The following is a 24,427-nucleotide window of genomic DNA, read 5'->3' as shown; positions in this document are numbered from 1 at the left end:
GGCAGACCCGCCCCTCAGAAATCCGGCCCCTAAGTGCTGGAGACTATTGTGTGAGCTTCCCTTCCGACCGCTTTATTTACTCCCCAAGACGCAGGACGCAGAGCCACAGGCAGTCACGAGGACGCACGAAAGCCACACACACGAGCCCAGGACCGGGATGCCCTACCGCACCCGGCGGGAGAAGCCCCCCAAGTCTCTCAACACTTTGTAAACCCAGGAGGGGGGAGGGGACCAAAACGCGCTCCCAACCAGCAAGCAGGCCCCTCCTCCCCCCACAGCCGGACTCCGGGAGGACGAGGAGGATATCCCCAGGCCTGAATGGGGGCCGATGGGACGCCCTCCTCTACACTCGCCGCGGCCTGGGTCGTGTCCACTCGGGTCCCTGCCCAGCCCGGATTCGGCTCAGCCCCGGCTCCGAAACTGGTGTGGGGGAGGGGGCTGTCCTGCGGGCGGGACGCGGGGGCGGGTAGCGAACTCCCCCAACCCGCCGCAGGGCCAGGGCCCCGAGGCCGACGGGGAGCGCGGGAGGGATAGGACTGAGCGACAGCTGAGAGGGAAACCGCGCGCCAGGGCCGTTTGAGGAAGCCCCGCGAACCCTCGAGGAGACTGTCGTCGCTCGGCAAACACAAACAACAATAAAAGGAAGGAAACCCAGCGGCAGCGCGCAGGGCGAGCGCAGGGGCCAGCGAGGGCGCGCGGTCCCCGTGTCCCCCTAACGGGGTGCTCCACGGAGGCGACGCGGGCGCGGGGCGGGGGGCGCGGCGGGAGGGCACCCCATCTGGGTCCTCCCTCCCCGTCCGCGCCCCCGTCTCGCCTGAGGTCCGCCCCGAGGGGCCCCCGAGCACGCCCGCGGCGCGGTGGCCGGCCGGCACCCACCTTCGAAGTCCGAAATGATCCCGTCCAGCTGCGCGTTGACCGCGGGGTCGGACATGGTGGCTCGCGGGCGGCGCGACGCGCGGAGGGCTGCGGCAATGAAGCGCCCCGGCCGGCACGGGCCCTGCGCGCTGGCTGGGGGGCCGCGCCCGCGCTCCCGCCGTGTAGAGCTGGCCGCCGGAGCCCCTCGGCCCCCGGGCTCGGCTGAATGAATGGGGGAGGCGGGCGGGCGCCGGCGCTCCCTGCTCCCCGCGCCGCCGCCCCGCCCCGCCCCCGCCTCCCGGGCGGATCAGGTTCCCGCACCCGCGGCCCGGCCTCCACTTCTCGCACTGGCTGCTCCGCCCGCCTGTCAAGGTTGGGCCTGGGGGGGCTGGGACCCGAGCGGCCGCCGCGGGGACAGGCCGAGTCCCGGGCGCCCGACCCGAGAGCCCCCCCTTCTACCCGCCTGGCCCGCGCCCAGGGGACGGCGACGGACGCGGCCCCGGCGCCCTCCCCCCCCGACGCCCCGCTGAGGCCAGATGTGGGCGGATGTGGAGGTCGGGCGGCGGCGCGGGGGCGGCGCCGAGGGGGGAAGAGATTCCTCCCCTTCCCTAGGGCGCAGGGTTCCTTCTGCGGGAGGTTTTCTTTACGCAGCCAAACAAAGTTCGCCGCCGCCTTCCCGCGCGCAGCGCCTCCAAGGGTTAAGCGCTCGGACTGGCGGCCGGCAGGAGCCCAGCCTGTTGGCCAAGAGCCGAGGGGCGAGCGCCAGTCACGTGACCCGGGGCGGGGAGGGGGGCGCCAAATCCCACCCTCTTGGGGCACCTCTCCAGCTGCTCCCTACTCCCAGCCCACCGCCCCCGAGGTCGCTGCTGCACCCTCGGGGGCGGTGTCAGAAAAGGCACTGGCCCACCGGGGACGCGGGGCAGGGACGGAACACCCTTGTCAGAACCGCCAGGGACACGTGCCACTCCAACGCTGCACAACAAGGGGCTTCCTGAAGGCAGAGCGTAGACCCCGTGTTCTCCCTGGTAAGGCGCAGATATTTCAAAGTATCTGAAGGGAGGCGTTGGGGGAGGGGACGGGGAGCAAGGGGCCTGCCGGTGAGGCTCGGCCCCATCTGGCCCACACCTCAGGCCTGGCCTTGCCCTCCCGGCCAGTTAATTTCTGCCCTTCTCCGTACATTCGACAAACATTGATTAAGCCCTATTACCTACAAGGCAGTCAGGTCCCAAGGGCTGGGGACAAAAGGATGGGCTGGAACTTGAAGAGCAGCCAGGAAGGGCCCTCCAGGTCTGGCACCAACAATGGGGGGAGGGGGTCTCTTCCAATCCCCCCAGCCAGTTAGGCACTCCTGCCTATCCTCCCATTTTCTTAGACCCAGGGCTTCTGCCCCAAGTCGGGGGCCTGTGTGAGAACAGCAGGGAAAGACGCTCTCTGAGCTGGTGGGCAATTCGGCAATACGGTGTCCTCCGGGTGGCATGCGAGTGCCCGAGAGCTCGTCCTGGGTCTCAGACTGGTCACTGCCACTCCCCTCCCAGCCCCCACGCCCCCAGTTCTGAACGATCCCAAATGCGCAGGGGATGCTGAGGCCTGACCGCCATCCCGGTTAATCAGGGCCTCTTGCGGAGAGTGCGATGCGCTGGGCATGAGGAGATTTCTTAAGCTGATGAAATCGAGTCCTTCCTTTTTAAGAAAAGCAGTCTCTCCCTCCCCCATGCTTTGGATATTTTGAACTATTTTCAACCAAGTGAGTTTGTGGACAAGGAACTGCAAAACCACAGACATTTCAGATGTGCACACACCCTCTGCCTGGGAGCTGGGGTTTCAGAAATGGAGTCGCCACTGTCATTAATAGCACCTCTGGTGGCTTCCACACCAGCCCGGGGCATTTCTTGTCTGAAAACCAGCACCTGGGCCCACCCGACAGTCCAATCTTCTGGCCACCTGCCCACCCAGTATTTGGGGGTTTGGTGGTCCACTGCCTCTAAGAAACAGCCTAATGCCATCACCCCCTGGGAAGATGCTGGGTCTCAGAGACAGGACAGCATCCAGCCTGGGCCACAGCATTTCTCTCCAGTGTTTTTATAAAAAGCACCTGGTGCGTGTAGACACACCCATGCGATTGTTCTTCCAGGGCGCTGGCCTGGAGTTCTACCAGATTCGAATAGGTTGGCTTATTGTGCATTATTCACTTCCATTCACAGTGGAGCTAAACATACTGAAGCTTATCTCCTCAGGGAGCCCAGCCAGGGTGCATGCCTCACCAAAATGCTCCCCTGTGGGAACCCAAAGGACAATGGCAGGAGGGAGCGGACCTCCGAGGCCAGAACGTTGGCCAGACTGTGCTCCAGACCCCGTCCAGTCCATCCCCCTGCCTGCCTCTGGCCCCCCTTCACTTAACCACTGAGGCTGCCGTTGCCAGGCCTAGACACCTCCAGGTAAGGAGATTCCCCCTGTTCCCTGAGGAAACCGACCCCGGCACTTGGCCACACTCCCAGCCAGGAAGTTCACCCTTGTATCTAACCAACCGCTCTAATTGTACATCATTTATTTCTTCTTTTTTTCTGTCCTCAGAGGAGATGGGAAACAGCTGGGCACCACCCTTCGAGTAATAATTACCTCCTCCAAACTCGAAGACAATCCAGTTGCTCCTTGGCCTTCTCTTCCTCAGCTTAAATCATCTGTCCCCGGCCCTTTAATCATCCCCCATCCTTTGATCACTTCTGATGACTGTGTCCAAAGTGGGGCTCCAGGACTTTAATAAGGCCTGATCCCTGTAGGATGGGGAGGGTGCCCTGACCCCCTGTCCCAGGGCATGAGCAGTCAGGGCCCGGGTCTGGACAGACAATCCTGGGAGGGGCGCTGGGCAGATAAAAGCAGCGGCAGCAGCAGAAGAGGGAAGAAAATGAGCTTAAATTTGGCGAGAGCAAAAGAACTGCCATGCGTCCAAATTCTGTGATGGTGCGCTCTCCCAAGGCCACGGGGGAAGGCAAGACCGTTTGTAGGCCTGGCCCAAGGGGAAGGTGTGATCAGGGGGACATCAGAGGGGCCACCTACCTCACAGGTCCACCGTGAGACATGTAGTGGGGTGCATGGTGGGCCCCCCAAAATATATGTCCATTCCGAACCTCAGAATGAGACCTGACTTGGTGTAAGGATCTTTGCAGACGAATGAAGCTAAGGGTCTTGAGACAAGATCACCCTGGATTAGAGTGAGCCCTGAATCCAATGACCAGTGTCCTTATAGAGACCAAAAAGGAGAAGACACAGAGGCGCAGAGAAAAGGGCCTCGTGAAATCAGAGGCAGGGATGGGAGTGACGCAGCCACAAATCAAGTAACACTTGGGACCCCAGAAGCTGGAAGCAGCAGGACGCTTCCCCAGAGCCTTCGGAGACAGCTTGCCCTGCTGACACCTTGAGTTCAGGCTCCTGGTCTCCAACTGAGGGAGAATAATTTTTTGTCCTGTTAAGCCCCTCCCAGTTTGTGGTTCTTTGTTACAGCAGCCCCAGGACACTCCTACAGACCTTAAACTCCAATCTGAATCATCCCTTTAGGCCAAAGCTGCCTCTCCCAAAGATGTCTCATAAGCCCCAAGTCCTGCAGTCGGCAGTGAACGCTGGCCAGCAGGTGGCAGTCCCGAGGGGGCTCGGGGGCACTCAGACAGCAAGTTTTCATCAGAAAAGCTGGAGGCCAGGGCTGGGTGAGAAACGTATAAATATGAAGCCTTTCTGGAGATGGAAGGAGCAGGCCTGAAGGGAAACCCCACAGGTCCAGCCCAGGTGGAGTGACCCTTGCAAAGCATGGGGAGAACGGGAGGAGGAAGTAGATGGGCGGAAACAGCCATTTGGCTCACCCATCAGTACCCCTGACCCCACGCTCCAGGGGGGTGGCATGGGGAGCAGAGGGAGGATGGTGGCTCTTTGCCCAGCAAAACCAGGCCTTTGGACCGGACACCCCATGCAGTGGACCATCTGGCTCCTCTGGGGCAGGGGCCATATGGTCTCAGCTCTACGTGCACCTAGCGCCCCGCAGGGCCTCCCTGAGCCCCAGAGCCTCGGGTCCATCAGCTGCTGAGCCTTCCACAGCCCCCAAGCCCCTTCAGCCCACCATCTCGGTAAACGGCACCAGCATCTACCCAGCCGCTCAAGCCAAATATCAAGGCGTCACCCTCGAGTTCTCCCTTTCCCTCCCCGCCACATCCAAGCCATCAGGAAGTGTCTGCCTCAAATATCCGTGGATCAGTCTACGTCCCTCCTCAAGTTCCCTCCCTCCAGCCCACCCCCTCTGCCAGAGGTATGCTGCCTAAGGTTTAACAACCGGCAAAACAACTCTACCTGATGTGTGGCATTGGCCTATTTCTGTGGTGTAAGTATTCCCATCTTGGCCAGTTTGGGGCTACCAATGAGACACCGTTGAAACTGGGGCTGGATATCGCTTATATGTGGAATCTAAAAAATGGTACCAATGAACTTATTGACAAAACAGAAATAGAATTACAGATGTAGAAAACAAACTTATGGTTACTGGGGGGAAGGGTGGGGAGGGATAAACTGGGAGATTGGGATTGACATATACACACTACTATATATAAAATAGATAACTATTAAGGACCTACTGTAGAGCACAGGGAACTCTACTCAATACTCTGTAATGACCTGTACGGGAAAAGAATCTAAAAAAGAGTGGATGTGTGTATATGTATAACCAAACCACTTTGCTGTACACCTGAGACGAACACAATGTAAATCAACTATACTCCAATAAAAATTAATTAAAAAACAAAAAAGAAACTGGGGCTGGGAAGAGATTGCAGTAGCTGCCGTTATACAGTGTTTCCACCATAGAGATACAGCAGAGGTAAAGAACTCAAGAACAAAGATGACCCGTTCATCTATCGTTGGACATTTAGGTTGTTTCCCTGTCCTGGCTATTGTAAATAGTGCTGCAGTGAACACTGGGGTACATGTGTCCTTTTGAATTATGGTTTTCTCAGGGTATATGCCCAGTGGTGGGATTGCTGGGTCATATGGTAGTTCTATTTCTAGTTTTTTAAGGAACCTCCATACTGTTCTCCATGGTGGCTGTATCCCACCGATGGTGCAAAAGGGCTCCCTTGTCTTCACACCCTCTCCAGCATTTATTGTTTGTAGATTTTTTGATGATGGCCATTCTGACCAGTGTGAGGCGATACCTCATTGTAGTTTTGATTTGCATTTCTCTAATAGTAATGTTGAACATCTTTTCAAGTGCCTCTTGGCCCTCTGTATGTCTTCTTTGGTGAAATGTCTATTTAGGTCTTCTGCCCATTTTTTAATTGGGTTGTTTGTTTTTTTGATATTGAGCTCCATGAGCTGTTTGTGTTTTGGAAATTAATCCTTTGTCCGTTGCTTCATTTGCAAATATTTTCTCCTATTATGAGGGTTGTCTTTTCGTCTTGTTTATGGTTTCCTTTGCTGTGCAAAAGCTTTTAAGTTTAATTAGGTCCCATTTGTTTATTTTTGTTTTTATTTTCATTACTCTAGGAGGTGGGTGAAAAAAGATCTTGCTGTGGTTTATGACAAAGAGTGTTTTTCCTATGTTTTCCTGTAAGGGTTTTATAGTGTCCGGTCTTAAATTTAGGTCTTTAATCCATCTGGAGTTAAGATGTGATACGTATATACAATGGAATATTACTCAGCCATAAAAAGGAACAAAATTGGGTCATTTGCAGAGATGTGGATGGACCTAGAGTCTGTCATACAGAGTGAAGTAAGCCAGCAAGAGAAAAATAAATATCATATATTAACGCATATATGTGGAATCTAGAAAAATGGTACAGATGAACCTCTTTGTAGGGCAGAAATAGAGACACAGATGTAGAGAACAGACATGTGGACACAGAGGGGGAAGGGGAGGGTGGGACGAATTGGGAGATTAGGTTTGACATAAATACACTACCATGTATAAAACAGATAGCTAGTGGGAACCTGCTATACAGCACTGGGAGCTCAGCTCGGTGCTCTGTGACGACCTAGATGGGTGGGATGTGTGTGTGGGGGGAAGGAGGTCCAAGAGGGAGGGGATATAGGTATACATATAGCTGATTCACTTCATTGTACAGCAGAACCTAACAGAACATTGTACAGCAATTTTACTCCGATAAATAAATAAATAATAAATTAACTCAAAAAGAAAAACAGAACAAAGATGATGGTTAAATGTAGTAAGATACTTCGGAAGGGTTGAGCTCTGGGTATTATCTTTGTTCTTAATATAATTACTTGTAAGTAATTTAATTCATACCATATACATCTACGATTTAATTTTATAATTTTTTCTAATAGAGCGATGCATTTTTATTGTGGTAAAATATATATAATATAAAATGTGGGGCTTCCCTGGTGGCGCAGTGGTTGAGAGTCCACCTGCCGATGCAGGGGACGCGAGTTCGTGCCCTGGTCCGGGAGGATCCCACATGCCGCGGAGCGGCTGGGCCCGTGAGCCATGGCTGCTGGGCCTGTGCATCCGGAGCCTGTGCTCCGCAACGGGAGAGGCCACAGCAGTGAGAGGCCCGCGTACCGCCAAAAAAAAAAAAAAAAAAAAAAAAAAAATCTACCATTTCAAACACCTTTAAGTGTACAGTTCAGTGGCACTAAGTGCATTCACGCTGTTGTGCAACCATCACCCCCGTCCATTTCCAAAACTGTCTTCATCATCCCAAACGGAAACTCTACTCTCATTAAACAGGAACTCCCCATTTCCCCCTCCTCGCCCCAGGCCCTGGCAACCACCATGCTACTTGCTGTCTCTACAAATTTGACTACACGAGGTACCTCATGTAAGGTGGAATCGTAATATTTGTCCTTGTGTCTGGCGTATTCCATTTAGTGTAATGTCTTCAACTTTTGTTATTCTAGGTACACACGTTTTGGCGTGTGTCAGAAACTCCTTCTTTTTATAGGCTGAATGGTATTCCATTGTACGCACGTACCATATTTTGTTTATCCATTCATCCATCGATGGGCACTTGGGATGCTTCCACCTTCTGGCTATTGCGGATAATGCTGCTACGAGCATGGGCGTACAAACATGCCTCTGAGTCTCTGCACTTAATTCTTTTGGGGGTATACTCAGAGATGGAATTGCTGGATTGTACGATAATTCCACAGAATTTAATTTTAAATAATTTATTCTCGAGCGTATGTTTTTCATAAAACATACATTGTATGAAATGGAAATCACGTCTTTTATATTGTATACACTTAATATATAATTAAAATTTTAATAATGACTGTGCTTAACAACTGGCTCGTGCCCTGCCGTGGCCCCCTCTCCCCTGCATTCCTGCAAATCCTCCCAACTGACCTGCTTGTTCTGCTCTCACTTCCCTTCACCCTAGAAATCACGGCGAGGCTTTAAAAGTGGGATCAGACTACATCACCTCCCACGGCTTAAGGGTCGAGTGCAGATTCCTTACCGAGGTCGCCGAGGTCCCAGGTGCCTGGCCTCTACCCGCCGCTGCAGCCTCACCTATTCACTCGGCGCCCCCGGCCTCCTCCTGCATAGCTGTCCTCTCTGCCTGGACGGCCTCCCCCAGGTCTTGCCCTTGATGGCTCCCTGCCTGTCTTTTCCGTTTAAATATCAGAGCGCCCACCCCAGGGTCCCCCAGGAGACCCCTTAGCCAGTTGCTTCCTTGCCTCCAGGCCTGCAATGGAGACTCCCTGAGACTCCCCTGAGACCCTGTTAGAGCCTGTGGAATGACAGAGTTCATTCAGTTCCCTTTGCGGGATGGCAGGGTCACGGGGACTCCTGACAGGGAACCGGCCCAAAGGGGCAGAGGGCCCTTTGGGACTCCCCTGGACTCCCTGCGCTCCTGCCAGCCTCACACAGACCAGCCCAGCCCCGGCCCCAGCACTCAGGGTGACAGGCAGGGGCGTTGCCTGTACTGGACCAGGCCTCCAGGACCCGTGTCCCTTTATCACCCTGTGAAATCAGCAGCGACCATGCTTCAGACCACTGAGTCTCTCAGGCAGCCTGAATTTGAATCTTCCCTTGAAGCCCGTCTGGGTACGGCTGACATTTAACCGGTGCGTAGGCTACAAAACACCCTTACGCCATCTGCCTGGCTGCTTAAATGCAGCCAGAAGGTTTCACTTCAAAGGGGAATGCCGTGCTCTTAGCACGTGATCAATCTGTTCCCCAAACTTCCCAGTTCTCGCTCCAGCCTGCTCTGCTCGGAACATTTACAGCAAACTCTGACCACAGCGGCCTGGCCCTTATCTTGGAGGCAGGGGACTTTTTAAACAAAATCTTTCTCTTCTAAATCATGCTTTTGAGCCACCAAAGGAAGCTCCTGGCCTTCGGGCCCCAAGCCAACAGGCTTCCCCACCCCCACCGAGCCGGAGCCCTCGACTCCAGTGGACAGACGCTCAGGCCTGAATCAGCTGCAGTTTCCCTGCGTCCTAGGACAGCATGACCGGGGGGCAGCACTGCCCACCCCTCCCATCCTTCAGATTCGCTGCAAACTTTACTGCGATGATATTAAACCCTACGGGACCCTGGGAGCCAGGGCAGGGGGCAGCGGCCCCTAACACGGAAGGCAGAAGGACAGGGCGGAAATTAGGACCCTGCAAGATGACCACTCACCAGCTGAACTCCGGCTATGGCTTTGGAGGCTCAGTTGTTTATTCGTGCAGCCAATGGGCTTTGATTGGCAAATTCGTTTGTCTGGGACTCTGGTTTGGTGAGTGATCACCCAGATACTATGGGGGAGGAGGAAGTCTCTTCTTTTGATGACTCATGTTTTATTCCTGATTATTCCCTCTTTACACAGTCCCACAACCCTCCGTTCCCACTCCAAGCCCCCTAGACAGGGCTTTGGAATGGACTGAAGTCCCCAACTTCCTAGCAACCAGTAGAGGCTGGAGGTACAGAGATGGGGTGGCGGACGCTCAGCCTCCCACACCCCCCAGCTGATGGGAAATTCCCTCGGGCCCTCCCGATGGCTCTGCAAAGTCACACGAGGGGCCCCAGGGGAGTGGCCGGCCTGGTACCGACCCAGCCTCAAAGCAGCGAGTGACTGTGCCAGGCTGTGGACTCGTCACCCCCAAGGCTGCCAGGAGACTTGGCCAGGGCACCTTCCCGGGGGACAGGACATTCCCAGGTCCCCAGGGGCCATCACTGTCCTGGTCTCTTCGCCACTTTTCTCAAGCAGGCACCCTGCTCTGAGGGCTCGAAAGCTGAAGGCCGCTTGCCACTGCTGCAGTGTGGGGACGAGGCTGAGTCACCAGCCTGCCCTAGTTCCACATCAGCGGGAACAACGGGATCCGAGCGGGATCTAAGCAGAGAAGAGGGGACAACAGTGCCTCTGTGGCCACGCTTAAAGCACCGCAGTGACCAAGGCGATGTTGTCCCCAGGGAGCTGCCAGCCGGCCTGGCCCCTTGGACTGCGGCCACATGCTCTGACAATGCCCCAGCCCATTGCCAGGAGCGGTGGCCGGTCAGCATGGAAAGGGCAGGGAAACAGGTTCCCTCCCCGCCTCTTCTGCACACTTCAGAAGTGTCTTCAAGGCTTATCTTGCAACCACAGACCCTGCTGGAATCCCCTCCAATGCCTGCCCCCTAAATGCTCATCGACCTACCCTTGCAAACCTCCAGTGACGGGGAGCTCAGTACCTATCAATGCTGCTCACTCTGTCTTTAGCCAGTTTGGGGTATTTAAAAGAGATGGGGTTGGGGGAGGGAAGGAATGAATTAAAGTCTGCCTGACCACAGCTTTTGCCCATGGAAGAGATATCTACTTTACTTTTCTCCAGAATACAGAAGTGAAAAGGAGATGTAGGGGCATGGACTATAGTTTTACTGCGAGATCTTTCTGGGGGCCTGGAATTAGGGGTGTCCGCCCTCTTCATGGCCAAAATGTGTGTGCAGTTTCCCTGGGGGCCGGATTTTTTTCCAGCCCGTTTCCAGTCCACCGTGAATTCGAGAGGATGTTTTGTGCCCCTGGACATGCCCGTTGGCCCGCCGTGACCCCCACGGGAGAGGGTACCTGAGATGCAGGCTCCGGGTCCTGGCCGGCAGCCTTGGGAACAGACAGCTCCGCGTGGGAGGGAGGGAGGAAGAGCGGGGCGTGCTGGCGGGGCCCCTCCCGACAATCTGGTATTGCTTTTCTGGATAATGAACTCTCCTACCCCAAGTGCTGCTAGAGCCAGCCAGCAGCCAACCAACCTCAATGGACCGTTTGTCCCTCATGTGAAGTGACCTCCGGGACGTAATGGGTTTCCTATTAACTCACCCGCCTCTGCTCTTCCCCTCTCCCCCTCCAGCATGAGTCACTCGCCTAGATGACTCGGCCCGGCAGGGCCCTTGCCAGGGGTTTGTCAGTTCTGGCCGGGCCGTGTGAGGGGAGACACAGAGGACAAAGGCTGTCCAGCCGGAGGCCAGTGGCCCGGGGTTCACACAGCTTCCTGGGGACTGTCTATACCCCGGGCCCCCGAAGCCAGGGGTAGGTCCCTCTGTGCCTCCCTGGTGCCTGGGGACCCTGGCAGCCATGCCCCTTCCCATCTGCGGACAGACCGTCTTCCGGCAGACTGCTGCAGGCAGGGAGCTGAGAGGTTAACTCACGTGGGAACCGGCCACAGCGATCAGGAGCAAGAATGCCGAGGCTGCTGAGCGCCAGTTACCACCCTTCCCACCTCTGAGAAGCAGGTCTGGGGGTTTGTGTCCTGGCTTTTCTTAACCTAAACACACAGGTTCTCTCACCCACTCAGCCCTAGGCTCTGGGGAGGGAGACTCCAAGCTGGCCTCCCTGCCCGGGGTCTTGGTTCCCCCCAAGCTGAAGCCTTTCTAAAATGCAAATGTGACCGGCGACCCTCCAGATACAGTGGGAGCCCGGCAGGGCTGACAACCAGGCCTCCACCTCCGGCGGCCACCCCTGCCTCTGCTCATGCCCAGTTGCTCCCGGTTCCTGGACACACCGGGCGTCATAGCTCTGCGACTGTCCGACTCTGTTCCCTCAGCCTGGCAGGCCCCTCCCGCCCTCCTCGACCTGGCTTATTCTCAGTCCTTCTGCAGGTGCCTCCCTGGCATTTCTAGGGAGCTTCCCTGGAACCCCTGGGTGGGGGGGACTCCCTTCTAGGCCCTACCGTGGGTTTTCCCAGTGGCCAGGTCAGCCTCTGACCCAGACCATTCGCTGGAGGGGGAAGCCAGGCAGCGGGGATCAGGAGGTGGGCTTCCCGGAGCAGAGAATCAGCACCAGGGAGTGACACTGCAGGGCAGGAAGCGAGACGGGGAGCCCCCAGCCCAAGGAGGAAGGAAGCCACGAGCATCGCCCCTCCCACGCCCCAGCGGTCCTGCCAGCCAGATGGGCCACCTTCTCAGCACAGCTGTTCTTCAGCAGAGAGAAACTTCTCCCCTTCGGGAACAGGGTGGGGACATTCCAGATGGGGCCTCGTCTGGTCAACAGGGACCATGGAGTCTGGGTCTCCGTGGCTCCTTCCATCCACGTGGCCACGGACCTGGCTCTGCCCAAGTGAGCACACATCTGGAGCTGCACGGCCCAAAGGGCAGGGCAGGGAATCTGCCTGGTTAGCTGAAGCCGCCACACAAATGGAGAATAGACCTGCTCACAGGTCCAAGTGGAGACTCTGGTACCCGGGGCATCACTTCCAAGGAGGTGAACGAAGACATTCTAGGCCAGTGAATCACCAAATTGCACATCTGGGCAGGCCGTGGGCCCATCCCCCATCACTGGAGAAAAGGAAACTGACGCAGCTTACATATGGTGCATGGGGTCTTCTGGGTCAGCAGGGTGTGCAACCCAGCAGCTGAGAGGTTTGACCACTTGACTGTGAATAATCTAGAACATTTATCCAGGAAAAAGTCCAGCATTGTCCAATTGGTGACCTAAAATCTCAGAACATATGTCCCCTTTCTGCAGAACCATGTCACTTTCCTAGCGCCGCCCTCTCATCCCATCTGCCGCCGAAGCGTCAGTCGTCCAGAACACGACACAGCAACGACCGCTGTTAATCCTACAGGTCTCCCAAGTCTCCCCCGTTTGTCACTACACCTTCAGTTCTCAGCAGGAACTGACGTTCAGAATGGTGACCCCAAGACAAAGCAAGATCTTCCAAGGAGGGCTCAGTAGGAACCCTCATAAAAACAGAAATCAGTACTCAACTTTCAGCAAGATTTTTGTTAAGAAAGGTTGAAAGACCAGGCTGAAACAGTGGCGTGCTCATAAATGTTTAACAACCTGCTCCGGTGGACGAGGGAAAGAGTGATTTATAACATTTGCCAATTGCCGTGATGTCAATACTCCCACCATGGCTGAGTTCAGGCTACCAACATGACCTCCCTGAGCACAGAGTTGGCAAGAGATGTGCACACCACTAGCTGAAACTCTCAGATCACTACAGCTTATTCTTTCTTCTTGGGAGGGTGAGAAGTCTAGGAAGCCCTTTGCTAGGCAGAACAGCAACAGCAAATAGGGTTCAACCAGCAGGCCAACCCAATCAATGGCCCACCATCATGATGTGAGGGAGGTTTCTGAGGCTGCCTCAGTGCTCGGGGAGAAAGAATGCGATGATAATTGACTGATGATGTCTGCCCCAGCCTCAGCATGGGAGATTGGTGCACGTATTTGCCACTTGCCATTCCTGACCTAAGACATTTCTCTTGCCTCTAAAGTTCAGTGCAAAGGTCACCTCCTTGGCGAACTCTTTCCCAGTCTCACCTTTTTCCTGAGTAATCCCTACTGCAGAATTTACTACCACTCTGTACATACAAAGGGAGTTACTGGTGTGTGTGGCACAGACCCTAATTGCTCCCCCAGCATCTGACCTCCCTTTCTTCTACTGTAACAAAAGTTTCAGTTGGCACATGGCTTCCCAGCTAAAGAATACATTTCCCAGCCACCCCTGCTGCTAGGAGTGGTCATGTAACGAGGTTCTGGCCATTGGGAGGGGAGCTGAAATGTTTAACTTTTAAGGTACTCCTGCCCCTTCCTCTCCCCCTGGCTGGAGTGCAGATGTGATTGCAGGAGCTGAAGCAACCATCTTATTTCATGAGGTGCAGGCTGTTTGTTGGGGATGGCAGAGCAGCAAAGGAGGAACAAACTGTGTCCCTGCTGCTCTGGGCCACCATGACTGCTTACAGTCGGATTAGGAAGTGGAAGAGAAATGAACTTCTCTCCTGCTTAAGCCTCTGTTGTGTCAGTCTTTGTTATGCAGCCAGACGGCACCCTGACTGAAAAGGTATGTGCCCATCATCCCAACAATCTGGGCAGGAGAGGGCAGGGCAAGGCTCTTAGCATTATGCACTGAGGCCCTAGCAGAGTCTGATAGGATAAGCGTAGTTAAAGCAAGATGAACAGTCTAGTTCACCCAAGGTTTGTTTTGTTGGCTTGTTTTGGTACTTGAAACTGGAACATAAAGATCTGAGGACGTACACTAGCTAACATAAAGCAGAGAGGACACCCAATAAACATGTGCCCAGAGTAGGCTGGGACTGCTCCAGGGAGTTAGATGTTGGGACAGATCTTGAAAGCCACCTACACAGTCAGACGCGTGCTGGACAGAACACAGCGGCAAAGGAATAAAGGAACCAGCCACGTCAGGAACAAAGCACGTGCCCAGACCATCAGGAGGTGCTGAGCCTGGGCTCCGGCCAAACGGTGGGTGCAGACTCGGGGCGGCCATTCCCCAGGCCATGAGATAGAGGGCAAGTTACTTCACCTCTCCGAGCTCCCAGTGACTATGTTAAGAACAATACCTAGATTGAAAGGATTAGTGATCATAAGTGGAAAGTGTCTGACATAAAACAAGAGCTTGGTCAGTGTAGCTCTTATTATCTATAACATACGGTTTAACCCCCTTTCTTTTTTATGGGTGTGAAAACTGGACCTAGAGAGGCAGAGTGGTTTGCTGAGGGTCACACAGCTGTTACTGACAGAGGCAGGATTAGAACCCAGAGTCCCTACTCCTCCTGCAGTGCCCTTGCTGTGTAAGAAGTTGTCCTGGATGAGTATAAAGACTAGGTAATCGGTGAGAAATTCTGAAAGTGAGACTGGAGGGGGAGAAAAAGATGGAGGGGGAATAAGAACAAGAGGAAAAACAGGAGGAGGACCTTTTCTGAAAGCCGGCCCTCTCCTACATTCATTATCTCCTTGAATCCTCACGAACCCCCAGGAGGTAGGCTCCCCAGTACCCCGTTTCTGCATAGGAGCGGAGGTGCGGGGAGGATGGGGGCCTGCTGAGGCTGCCAGGTACCAGTAGAGCCTCTGGGACATGGGCTCCACCTGTCCGACTCCCACATCCATCCGTGTGGACCTAAAAAGGCTCCAGGGCAGCAGGGGCCATGGCTTTGAGCCCCTGCAGGAGGTCCTAAAGGCCAGGGAGAGCAGACTGGAGTCCAGGCCAGGTGCAAGGTCCCCACAATGCTCCGGAGAAGCTGGAGGGGTGAGGGGGTGTGGTGGGTGCTCAGAGTGTCTGTGCAGCAGAGGGATAACCGGGCCGAGAGGCAGCACGGCTTCCCCCAAACGATCCACGGCGGGCAGCCGGCACTCCAGTCCCCCAGGATGGGGGTCCTTGTTTACGGCAGTACCTCTAGGTCTGGGAATGACCTCCACCCTGCAGCGAGGACCCCACCCTGCATCGTTGGAAGATTCAGATGCTGGTTTTCTTCTGAGGATGAAAACTCAGCACCTCGACATGGGAGGAGGCAGCCTGGAGTGCTTCTAAAGGCTCCAGGGATTTTGCACGGATCCCATCACATCCCTCATTGTGAAGCCCTTTCAGACGCAGCAGCCATTGTGCGTGGGACGCAGGTCTCCACCTACCAGGTAGAAGGAACATGGGGTGGGCACGTGACCCACGAGCCACCTTCAGGCTCTTTGCACACACTGTGTGACACAAATGAACAGGCACAGCAGCCAGGACACAAGGCAAGACCCCCCACTGGCTAGTGTTCCAGAACAGAATCCTGGCAGCCAACCCCCCCCCCCCGCCACCGACGGGGCTGGGGGAGGTCGGGGGATGAGGAGCCTTTGCACAAGCTCTTCGTACACATGCGGCTGACAATCACCTCCTCGTCCGTGGCGCGGAGTCTGGCCCAGAGCCCACCAGCATCAGGGCGCTGGTAATCCCCAGCTGCTCTCCTGACGCCACTCGGAGACGCTGTCCAAGGTGGAAAGGAGAGGGTCACTGTTTTCAAGGTCACACACCCCAAAGGGAAATGCCGAATCGGAGGATGGAGACAGGCACTTGGGCCAAAGCCATCAGCTGTCAGTCACGCAGGTCAACGGGGGAGCACAAACCCATTCATTTAGCACTTTTATTGAGCAACTACGAAGAGCCCAGCAGCCCAGAGCATCCGGGGAACCCAGCTCATGAGAAACATCTCGATCCTTTCCTGGGCCTAATTGTAACAGGAAGAACAGGGCTTTTGGTGTCACACAGACCTAAAGAGGACTCCTGGCTAAACTGTTAGCTGGTGGAGTCCGGGCAAGTTACTCAACGTCTCTGAGCCTCTGTTTCCTCGTAAAACAGTCCCCGTGCCTGCCGCAGCTGGTGTCAGAAATGTGATGTCTGCAGACACCCAGCACTGGCCTGGGTCACAGGACTAGATCCATTCCTTGTGGACAAGACTTGTGCTGTGCTCTGCTCCCCGTGGGAGATACTCCAGGGGTGATCTACCCATGGCCGTCCTAAGGCACAGGGAAATCGCAGCAGGAGGCAGGCCAGGCCCCTCAGCTGCTTCTCCCAAAGCCTCCCCCAGAGGAGAAATTATCGCCTCAAGTGCCATTTCCTTCCCTGACAGCTGCCTGGATCCACAAGCAAAGCCCACTGGCCGGGCAGCCGGCTCCATGGTGCAGGAGGGGCTTGCGGGGGTGGGTTTGAACCTGACCAGTGACCTCCAGGGAGGAGGGGGTCGTTCAGCCCTTCCTCCAGCTGGAAGGGAGGCTCCGGGCTGGGCAGAGGCATTTGGAGAAATCCAGTTCCTGGGAGCTGGGCCAGACCAGAGGGACCAGGCTGCCGGAATATCCCTCAGTGCCCGAAGCACGACAGGGCCAAAGAGAGACCCACACGCTGACCAGGGCCCTGGCTGGCAGGAGCCCTGCTTCACATCAGAGGAGAAACAGCAACCACTGAGTGAGCGTGTGAGTGTGTATGAGTGTCTATGAATGGGGGGTGGGTGTGGGTAAGGGAGCTACAGAATCTGGGTGAGGCCCTGTACCCCTCTATGCCTCTGTTCCCTCATCTGTAAGATGGGGCTAACACTACCTACTTCCAAGAGCTGTCATGAAATGAAAACGTATTCATATTTATAATATGCTTAGGACAGGGCCTGGCACAAAACCACTGCTCTAGGTTTGCTGAATAAGTAAAAATAAGACACATGTGGGATTTCCCTGGCAGTCCAGGGGTTAGGACTCGCGCTTCCACTGTAGGGGCCGCGGGTTCGATCCCTGGTCGGGGAACTAAGATCCCGCATGCTGCGAGGCGCGGCCAAAAGAAAATAACAAAAGACATGTGTTATTATGTGCTTAGAACAGAGTTGGCATATCCTACACATGCAGAGCTGGCGTTCTTGAATTCTCCCACTTGAACCAGGAGAAGCCATGCTGAGCTCTGTTCTAGGGACCCTTGAACAGGAGGGTCTCTACCTAGAGGGATTTGCCTCTATGATTAGAGTTGCCTCAAGCCTCCAAGCGCATGGGTGCGTGTCTGTTCATACATACGCATGACTCTCTTCACGTGCTTACCCAGAACCCGTCCGACATAGCTCTGAATCATGATGTCGGGGCCAGGCGAGTGGGCCACAGGGCTGAGGCTCCGTTTCCATAGGAACCAGGTGAAGCGAGCTTTTGGTCGGCACAGGAAGCCAAAGAGAAAGAGCAGGCGAGAAAGGGTGGTAGGCTCGAGCCCAGCCTGGTCCCCTGCCCTAAAGACAAAGCAGAGTGCGTGGAGCCTGATGGTGGAGGGCCCTTGTCACAGACATAGTCTCAGTAATATTACACTTTGCAACTCAAGTGCTCATAAAATAACAGACGCCTGGCATTGGCAAGAACCTGAGGTCCCTTGTACTGCAATCCTGAACAATCTGCATACAGTCCCTGTTTGAATACTTCGAGGCATGGGGAACTCACTACTTTGCAGAAGAGCTCGCTCGTCTGTCAGAAAGTGCAACTTGCAAGAAAAACTCCTCTTTAGGTAATGAGTCAAACTCCACTTTCTGTTACCTTCCAAGTATCTGGTTATGGTTTTGTATTTTGGAGGAACTCAAAATAAGCCCTCTCTTTCTTCTACGTGACAACTCTCCAACTATTTGGAGACAGTGACTGTAGCTCTCCTCTTTTCTGCGTCTCCTGTGCAGGCAACCACCAGTCCCCTTCCAGTCCCCTTCTCTGACCCGTCTCAAGCCCTCTCGCCATGCAGGCCCCTCTCCTGGGGCCCTCACTTGTCCATCCACATCCTCCTTCAGGACTGAGCCCTGGAGACGCCCCTCTGTAGGCAGGCCCTGCTGCAGGATGAACTGTGCTCCCCCAAAGATATGTTGGAACCCTACTGCCTGGAACCTGTGAACATGATCTTATTTGGAAATCAGGTCTTTGCACATGTGATCAAGATAAGGGCACCCCGAGTTAGGGTGGGGCCCTAAATCCAGTACCTGGTCTCTTTATAAGAGAAAGGAGCGGGTGATTTGGACCCAGAGACACATAGGGGAGAAGGCCATGTGGTGACAGAGGCAGAGACTACAGTGACGTGGCCCCGGGTCACGGAGCACCAGCAGCCACCAGGATCCAGGAAGAGGCATGGGAAGGATCCTCCCTCTGAGCCTCCAGAAGGAATCAACCCTGATTTCGTTTTTTTGTTGTTTTTTTTTTTTTTTTTTTTTTTGCGGTACGCGGGCTTCTCACTGTTGTGGCCTCTCCCGCTGCGGTGCACAGGCTCCGGACGCGCAGGCGCGGCGGCCATGGCTCACGGGCCCAGCCGCTCCGCGGCATGTGGGAACTTCCCGGACCGGGGCACGAACCTGCGTCCCCTGCATCGGCAGGCTGACTCTCAACCACTGTGCCACCAGGGAAGCCCTGATTTCGGCTTTTTGAGTCCCTGGATTGTGGTCATTTGTTACGGCAGCCACAGTACCGATCCAGGGCCTGAGCAAGGGTGGCCCAGTTGGCACCGTGTCCCGCGCCCCTCAACCCCTGCAGCCAAAGTCTTCATCCGTCATCTTGTCTCACTGGCAAGATCAAGCGGCCATTCACCCGAGTTCCGGTCAGCAAGTATCCGTGGATTTTCCCATACCCCCAGTAAAGGCAGCCCAGCCGCTCACCGAGCACCAGCTGTCAGGGGTCTCCCGCCATCCTGGTGCCCCTCATCCGGCTCACTCTGGGCAGCCCAGTGCCCTTCCTGCACCCCATCTCATCCTGGGGCCCCGGGGTAGGCCCGGAACCTGCATTTTAGCAGGTTTCCCGGGTGACTTCATCAGCCAGCTTGGGGGGCTCTGGACCAGGTGATCTTGGCCCAGGACCCCAGGACAAGGGCCGACCTGGAGTGTGGACCCTCCCGACCTTGAGAGACTCCCTGGGGCACAGGTGGGTCTCCTGAGCCCCCCAGAGCTGGGGCACGCAACGCCAGGACAAGCTCTCAACTGCACCGGACACTTCTGGCAAAATCTCCTCTTCTGAACATAAACTGTCCCCACCCACCCCACTTTCTGTTCCTTTGAATGAACAGCAACAAAAAACATGATTTTGTGCCAAAGGTGGGGCTGAAGTTTCCCAGAGTCCAGTTTCCTGTCAGGCCTAGGTACAACCCGCAGGAGCGCTCCCTATATGTGTGTATGTGTGTGTGTGTGTGTGTGTGTGTGTGTGTGTGAGAGTCTGTGTGAATGCACGTGTGTGTGTGTGTATGTGCATGTCCCCCTCCCCATGCAGCCTGGGGAAGGGTGGAGAAGCTCACGGAAATTCTTTCTGGTGTCAGGAAGATGGAAAAACGGAAAATGGGCACATACGTGTGCGCGCACACACACGCACACACACACACACCCCCAGAGGGAAGGCCTTCCTTTCCTTTCGCCTCGAAGGATCTCCGGGCTTGGGAAACAAGACCGGACGTCAGGAATTTGAAGATCTGTCTTGAGCATCCCGGCAACCTCCATCGGTCCTTCTAGGGGTGGAAGGCGTTTCTCCAGTTTCTGCTGCGTCTCCTGTTCCCACCCCACCCTGTTTCCTCCTCCGGGCTCCTTCCATCCCTGGGCCGCCTGCTCTGACCGTCACCCTTGCACTTGGCTGTGAACCATTTCCTCTGCACCAGGCGCATGCGCACAGCGCTGGGGGGAGCAGAGAGGGAGGCTTTCTCTGCCGAGCGGAGGAAGGGGCTTCTCTTCCTGGTCCCGGGCCTTGTTCGGCCTCTGGCACAACTGCCACGGAGTTAGCAGCCAGCAGGCCCCTTCCCGTGGACCAGCTCTATCCCCCGCTCCCAGTGCCCCCGCACCTAGCCAACACTGGGACATCTGGTCCAAGCGCACTTCCTGTACGCCAGCTCCAACCTGCACATCACCTCCGGAAGTTTCTCAGCCACCCAGTAAACTGTTGCTAGAGACCAACTCCATCCACACCCTCCCGCAAGAACTTTTTTGCCACCAGCAGGCCGCAGGTGTCTGTGGCAGCCACAGACTCTCCAACAAGGCCTGAGCCCAAGGTGAAGCAAGGCGGGGATGACACCCCGAGCTCCTCATTTCTCCTCATGTACCTTCCCTCAGCCCCGGAGGGAGTAGCTGCTTCTTTTGTGTGTGCAGTAAAATACCCATAACATAAAAGGTACCATTTTAACAATTGTCAGGTGTACATTCCAGTGGCATTAATACATTCACATTGTTGTGCAACCATCACCAGCATCCGTCTCCAGAACTTTGTCATCTTACCAACTGAAGCTCTGTCCCCATTAAACACGAACCCCCCCGCCTTCCCGTTCCCCCAGCCCCTGGTGACCACTGTCACGTGCATCTGCTCTGGATCCTGCTCTCCGTTCTTTTGGGTATATAACTAGAAGGGGAATCGCTGGATCATGTGGTAATTCTACGTTTAATTTTCTGAGGAACCACCAAACTGTTTTCCATAGAGGCTGCAACATTCGACATTCCCACCAGCAGCACCCAAGGTTTCCAATTTTGCCACATTCTCCCCAACACGTGTTACTTTCTGGGTTTGTTTTTGTATAACAGCCATTCTAATGAGTGTGAGGCGGTATCTCATTGCAGTTTTGATTTGCGTTTCCCTAATGATTAGTGATGTCGAGCATCTTCCCATGTGCCTGTTGCATCTGTATGTCTTCTTTGGAGAAATGTCTGTTGAGGCTCTTTGTCACTTTTTGAATTGGGTTGTTTGGTTTTTTGTAATTGAGTTGTAGAAGTTTTTAATATATTCTGGATATGAATTCCTTATCAGATACATGATTTGCAAATATTTTCTCCCATTCTGTGGGTTGCCTTTGCATTCTGTTGATAGCCATCCTTGAGTCACAGAAGTTTTTAATTTTGATGAAGCTCAATTTACCTATTTTTTACTTTGTTACCTGTGCTTTTCAGTGTCTTATACAAGAAATCACTGCCAGGGACTTCCCTCGTGGCGCAGTGGTTAAGAATCCACCTGCCAATGCAGGGGACACGGGTTCGAGCCCTGGTCTGGGAAGATCCCACAGGCCGCGGAGCAGCTAAGCCCGTGCACCACAACTACTGACCCTGTGCTCTAGAGCCTGCAAGCCACAACTACTGAGCCCACGAGCCACAACTACTGAGCCTGCGTGCCACAACTACTGAAGCCCACGTGCCTAGAGCCCGCGCTCCACAACAAGAGAAGCCACCGCAATGGGAAGCCCCTGCACCGCAACGAAGAATAGCCCCCGCTCGCCGCAACTAGAGAAAGCCCGTGCACAGCAACAAAGACTCAACGCAGCCAAAAATAAATAATAAAGAAAGAAAGAAGAAGAAAAAAGAAAAAAAGAAGTCACTGCCAAATGCAACGTTCCAAAGCTTTCCCCTACGGTTTCTTCTAAAATAGTTATTTCTCGTCTTTGCTGTTTCTGTGTTCCTCAGAGTCCTCTTTCACCCTTGCAGTAAACACTTTTTACCAGTTAATAATTCGTTATACTTCACTTTGCTGTTCAAATTACTGGTGTGGTTTCTGTTTCCTGCCTGGGCCCCGACTGATACACCAAGTAAGTAGAAGGAAGGAAGTAATGAAGATAAGAGCAGAAATCAAGGAAATGGAAAATAGAAGCAAAATAAAGCCCAAAGTTGGTCCTTTAAAAAGATCTACAGATCAACAAACTCATAGCAAGACTGATAAGAGAGAGAGGAAAAGAAATGAAGACTATAAATTACCAATATTAGGAATGAAGGGTTCTCCCTAAGAGCCCATGGATATTAAAATGATACTAAATATTATGAACTTTATATGAATAAGTTCAACAACTTACAAGAAACAGACAAATTCCTTCAAAGTACAACTTACCAAAATTGATACAAGAGGAAGTAAAAAACTTGAATGGCTCTCTCTCTCTATTAAATAAATATATATTTAAATTATATTTAATATATTTAATTAAATATTTATTTAATACATTTTTTATTTTGTCTGCGCTGTGCAGCTTGAGGGATCTTAGCTCACCTACCAGGGATCGAACCTGGGCCCTCAGCAGTGAAAACACCGAGTCCTCAACACTGGACCGCCAGGGAATTCCCTAACACACGTTTTTTAATTAATTTTGTAACTTAAAAAAACACTTTCCAAGAAGAAAACTCTAGGGAAAGATGGCTTCCTTGGTGACTTCTATCAAACATTTAAGGAAGGAAATAACACCAATCTTATACGAACTTTTACAGAAAATAGAGAGGAAGCAACACTTTGATCACCTTGAGGCCAAAAGAACCCTGACCAAGACAATAGCAAAACAAACTAACAGAAAATACCACACAATATCCCTCATGAATCTACACACACACACAAAATCCTTAACAAAAAAACTAGGCAAATCACATCCAGCAATATATAAAAAGGAAGTTCAATAGATAAATTGAGTTTCCTGGACTTATTTCTTGGTGTAATATTCAAAAGTCAATCATTGTGTGACTTCCCTGGTGGTCCAGGGGTTCAGACCCTGTGCTTCCACTGCAGGGGGCGCAGGTTCGATCACTGGTTGGGGAACTAGGATCCCTCATGCTGTGCGGCGCGGCCAAAAAAAAAAAAAAAGTCAATCATTGTAATTCACCTTATTAATAGAATAAAGAAGAAAAGTGACCATTTCAATAGATACAGAAAAAGTATTTACAAAAGTCAACACCCATTCTTATGAAAAACTGGAAAATTAGGGATAGAAGGGAATCTCCTCAGTTTGACAAAAGGCATATATGGAAAACCTATATTTAACATGATACTTTCTGGCACAAGGCAAGGATGTCCATGTACCACTTCTATTCAACATTGTACTGGCAGTTCTAGCTTGTGAAATAAGGCATGAAAAATAAAGGCATCAAGATCAGAAAGAAAGAAGTCAAACTGCCTATTTTCAGACAACATGGTTGTTCTAGTAAATCATGAAACATCTACAAAACAAGTGCTAGACTAATAAATGAATTTGACAAGGTCACGGGATATAAGATTTATACACAAAAACCCACTGCATTTTTATATAATTTTTATATACTAGCAGCAAACAATTGAAAATGAAATTTAAAATATATATTCAATTTACAATAGCACCAAAAACAGTTAGAAATAAATTTAACTATTGACATGAAGATCTTTTCATTGAAAACTACAGAACAACATAATTCTGTAGAGATTAGAGAAATACAAAAAAAAAAAACTTAAAAAATGAAGACATACCATGTTTATAAGACTAGAAGACTCAATGTTATTAAAATGCCAATTATCCCTAAATTGACCTATAGATTCAATGCAGTCTCAATCAAAATTCACATAGCATTTTTGTAGAAGTTGATACTCTACTTCTAAAATTTATAAGAAAATTCAAAGAACCAAGAATACCCAAAGCGATGTTTTGGATATATTAGGAGATCTCATTTCAAAGCGTATTAAAAAGCCACATTAATCAAGTTAGTGTGGTACTGGCAAAAGAACAGACAAAATACTAATAAAACACAAGGGTCCTGAAATAGAAGCACATATACAAAATTAACTGATTTTCAACAACGGTGCCAAGGCAATTTAATGGGGTAAGAATGTCTTTTCAATAAATGGTTCTAGAACAACTGAATGTCCATACAGATAAAACAACAACAAAATGGACCTTACCCCCTACATCATCCCATACAGAAAAATTAATTCAAGGGGGTTTCTAAACCCAACATAAAAGCTCTAACTGTAAAACTTCTAGAAGAAATCATTGAAAATATCTCCGCCACTTGGGGGTAAGCGAAGCTTTCTTACAAAGAACACAAAAAGTGGTAACCACAAAGAAAGAACTTTGTTAACTTAAACTTAGTCAAAATTAAATTACAAACTTTTGCTCACCAAAAGCTATATCATTAAGAAAAGAGTAGGCAAGCCACAGACGGGGAAAAAGTATT

The 24,427-nt window shown here is 52.7% G+C and overlaps 1 protein-coding gene across 3 annotated transcripts in view; it reads right to left on the bottom strand.

Annotated features, from left to right (window-relative positions):
• Positions 1 to 24,427, bottom strand: part of SEPTIN9 (septin 9) — a 165,151-nt gene that overhangs the window by 103,600 nt on the left and 37,124 nt on the right. The window contains exon 1 of one of the 3 annotated variants that reach the window (XM_030837806.3): positions 877 to 1,318. The exons of the other annotated variants lie outside the window; for them this stretch is intronic. Within the exon in view, the coding sequence (XP_030693666.1) occupies positions 877 to 931 (55 nt within the window). The 5' untranslated portion in view covers positions 932 to 1,318. Of the gene's footprint in view, positions 1 to 876; positions 1,319 to 24,427 lie in introns of those variants that run through there. 3 annotated transcript variants of the gene reach the window in all.

The sequence above is a fragment of the Globicephala melas genome, chromosome 20 (assembly GCF_963455315.2).
Source record: "Globicephala melas chromosome 20, mGloMel1.2, whole genome shotgun sequence".
Lineage (NCBI taxonomy): Eukaryota > Metazoa > Chordata > Mammalia > Artiodactyla > Delphinidae > Globicephala > Globicephala melas.
This window is presented reverse-complemented; position numbering and strand designations above follow the sequence as displayed.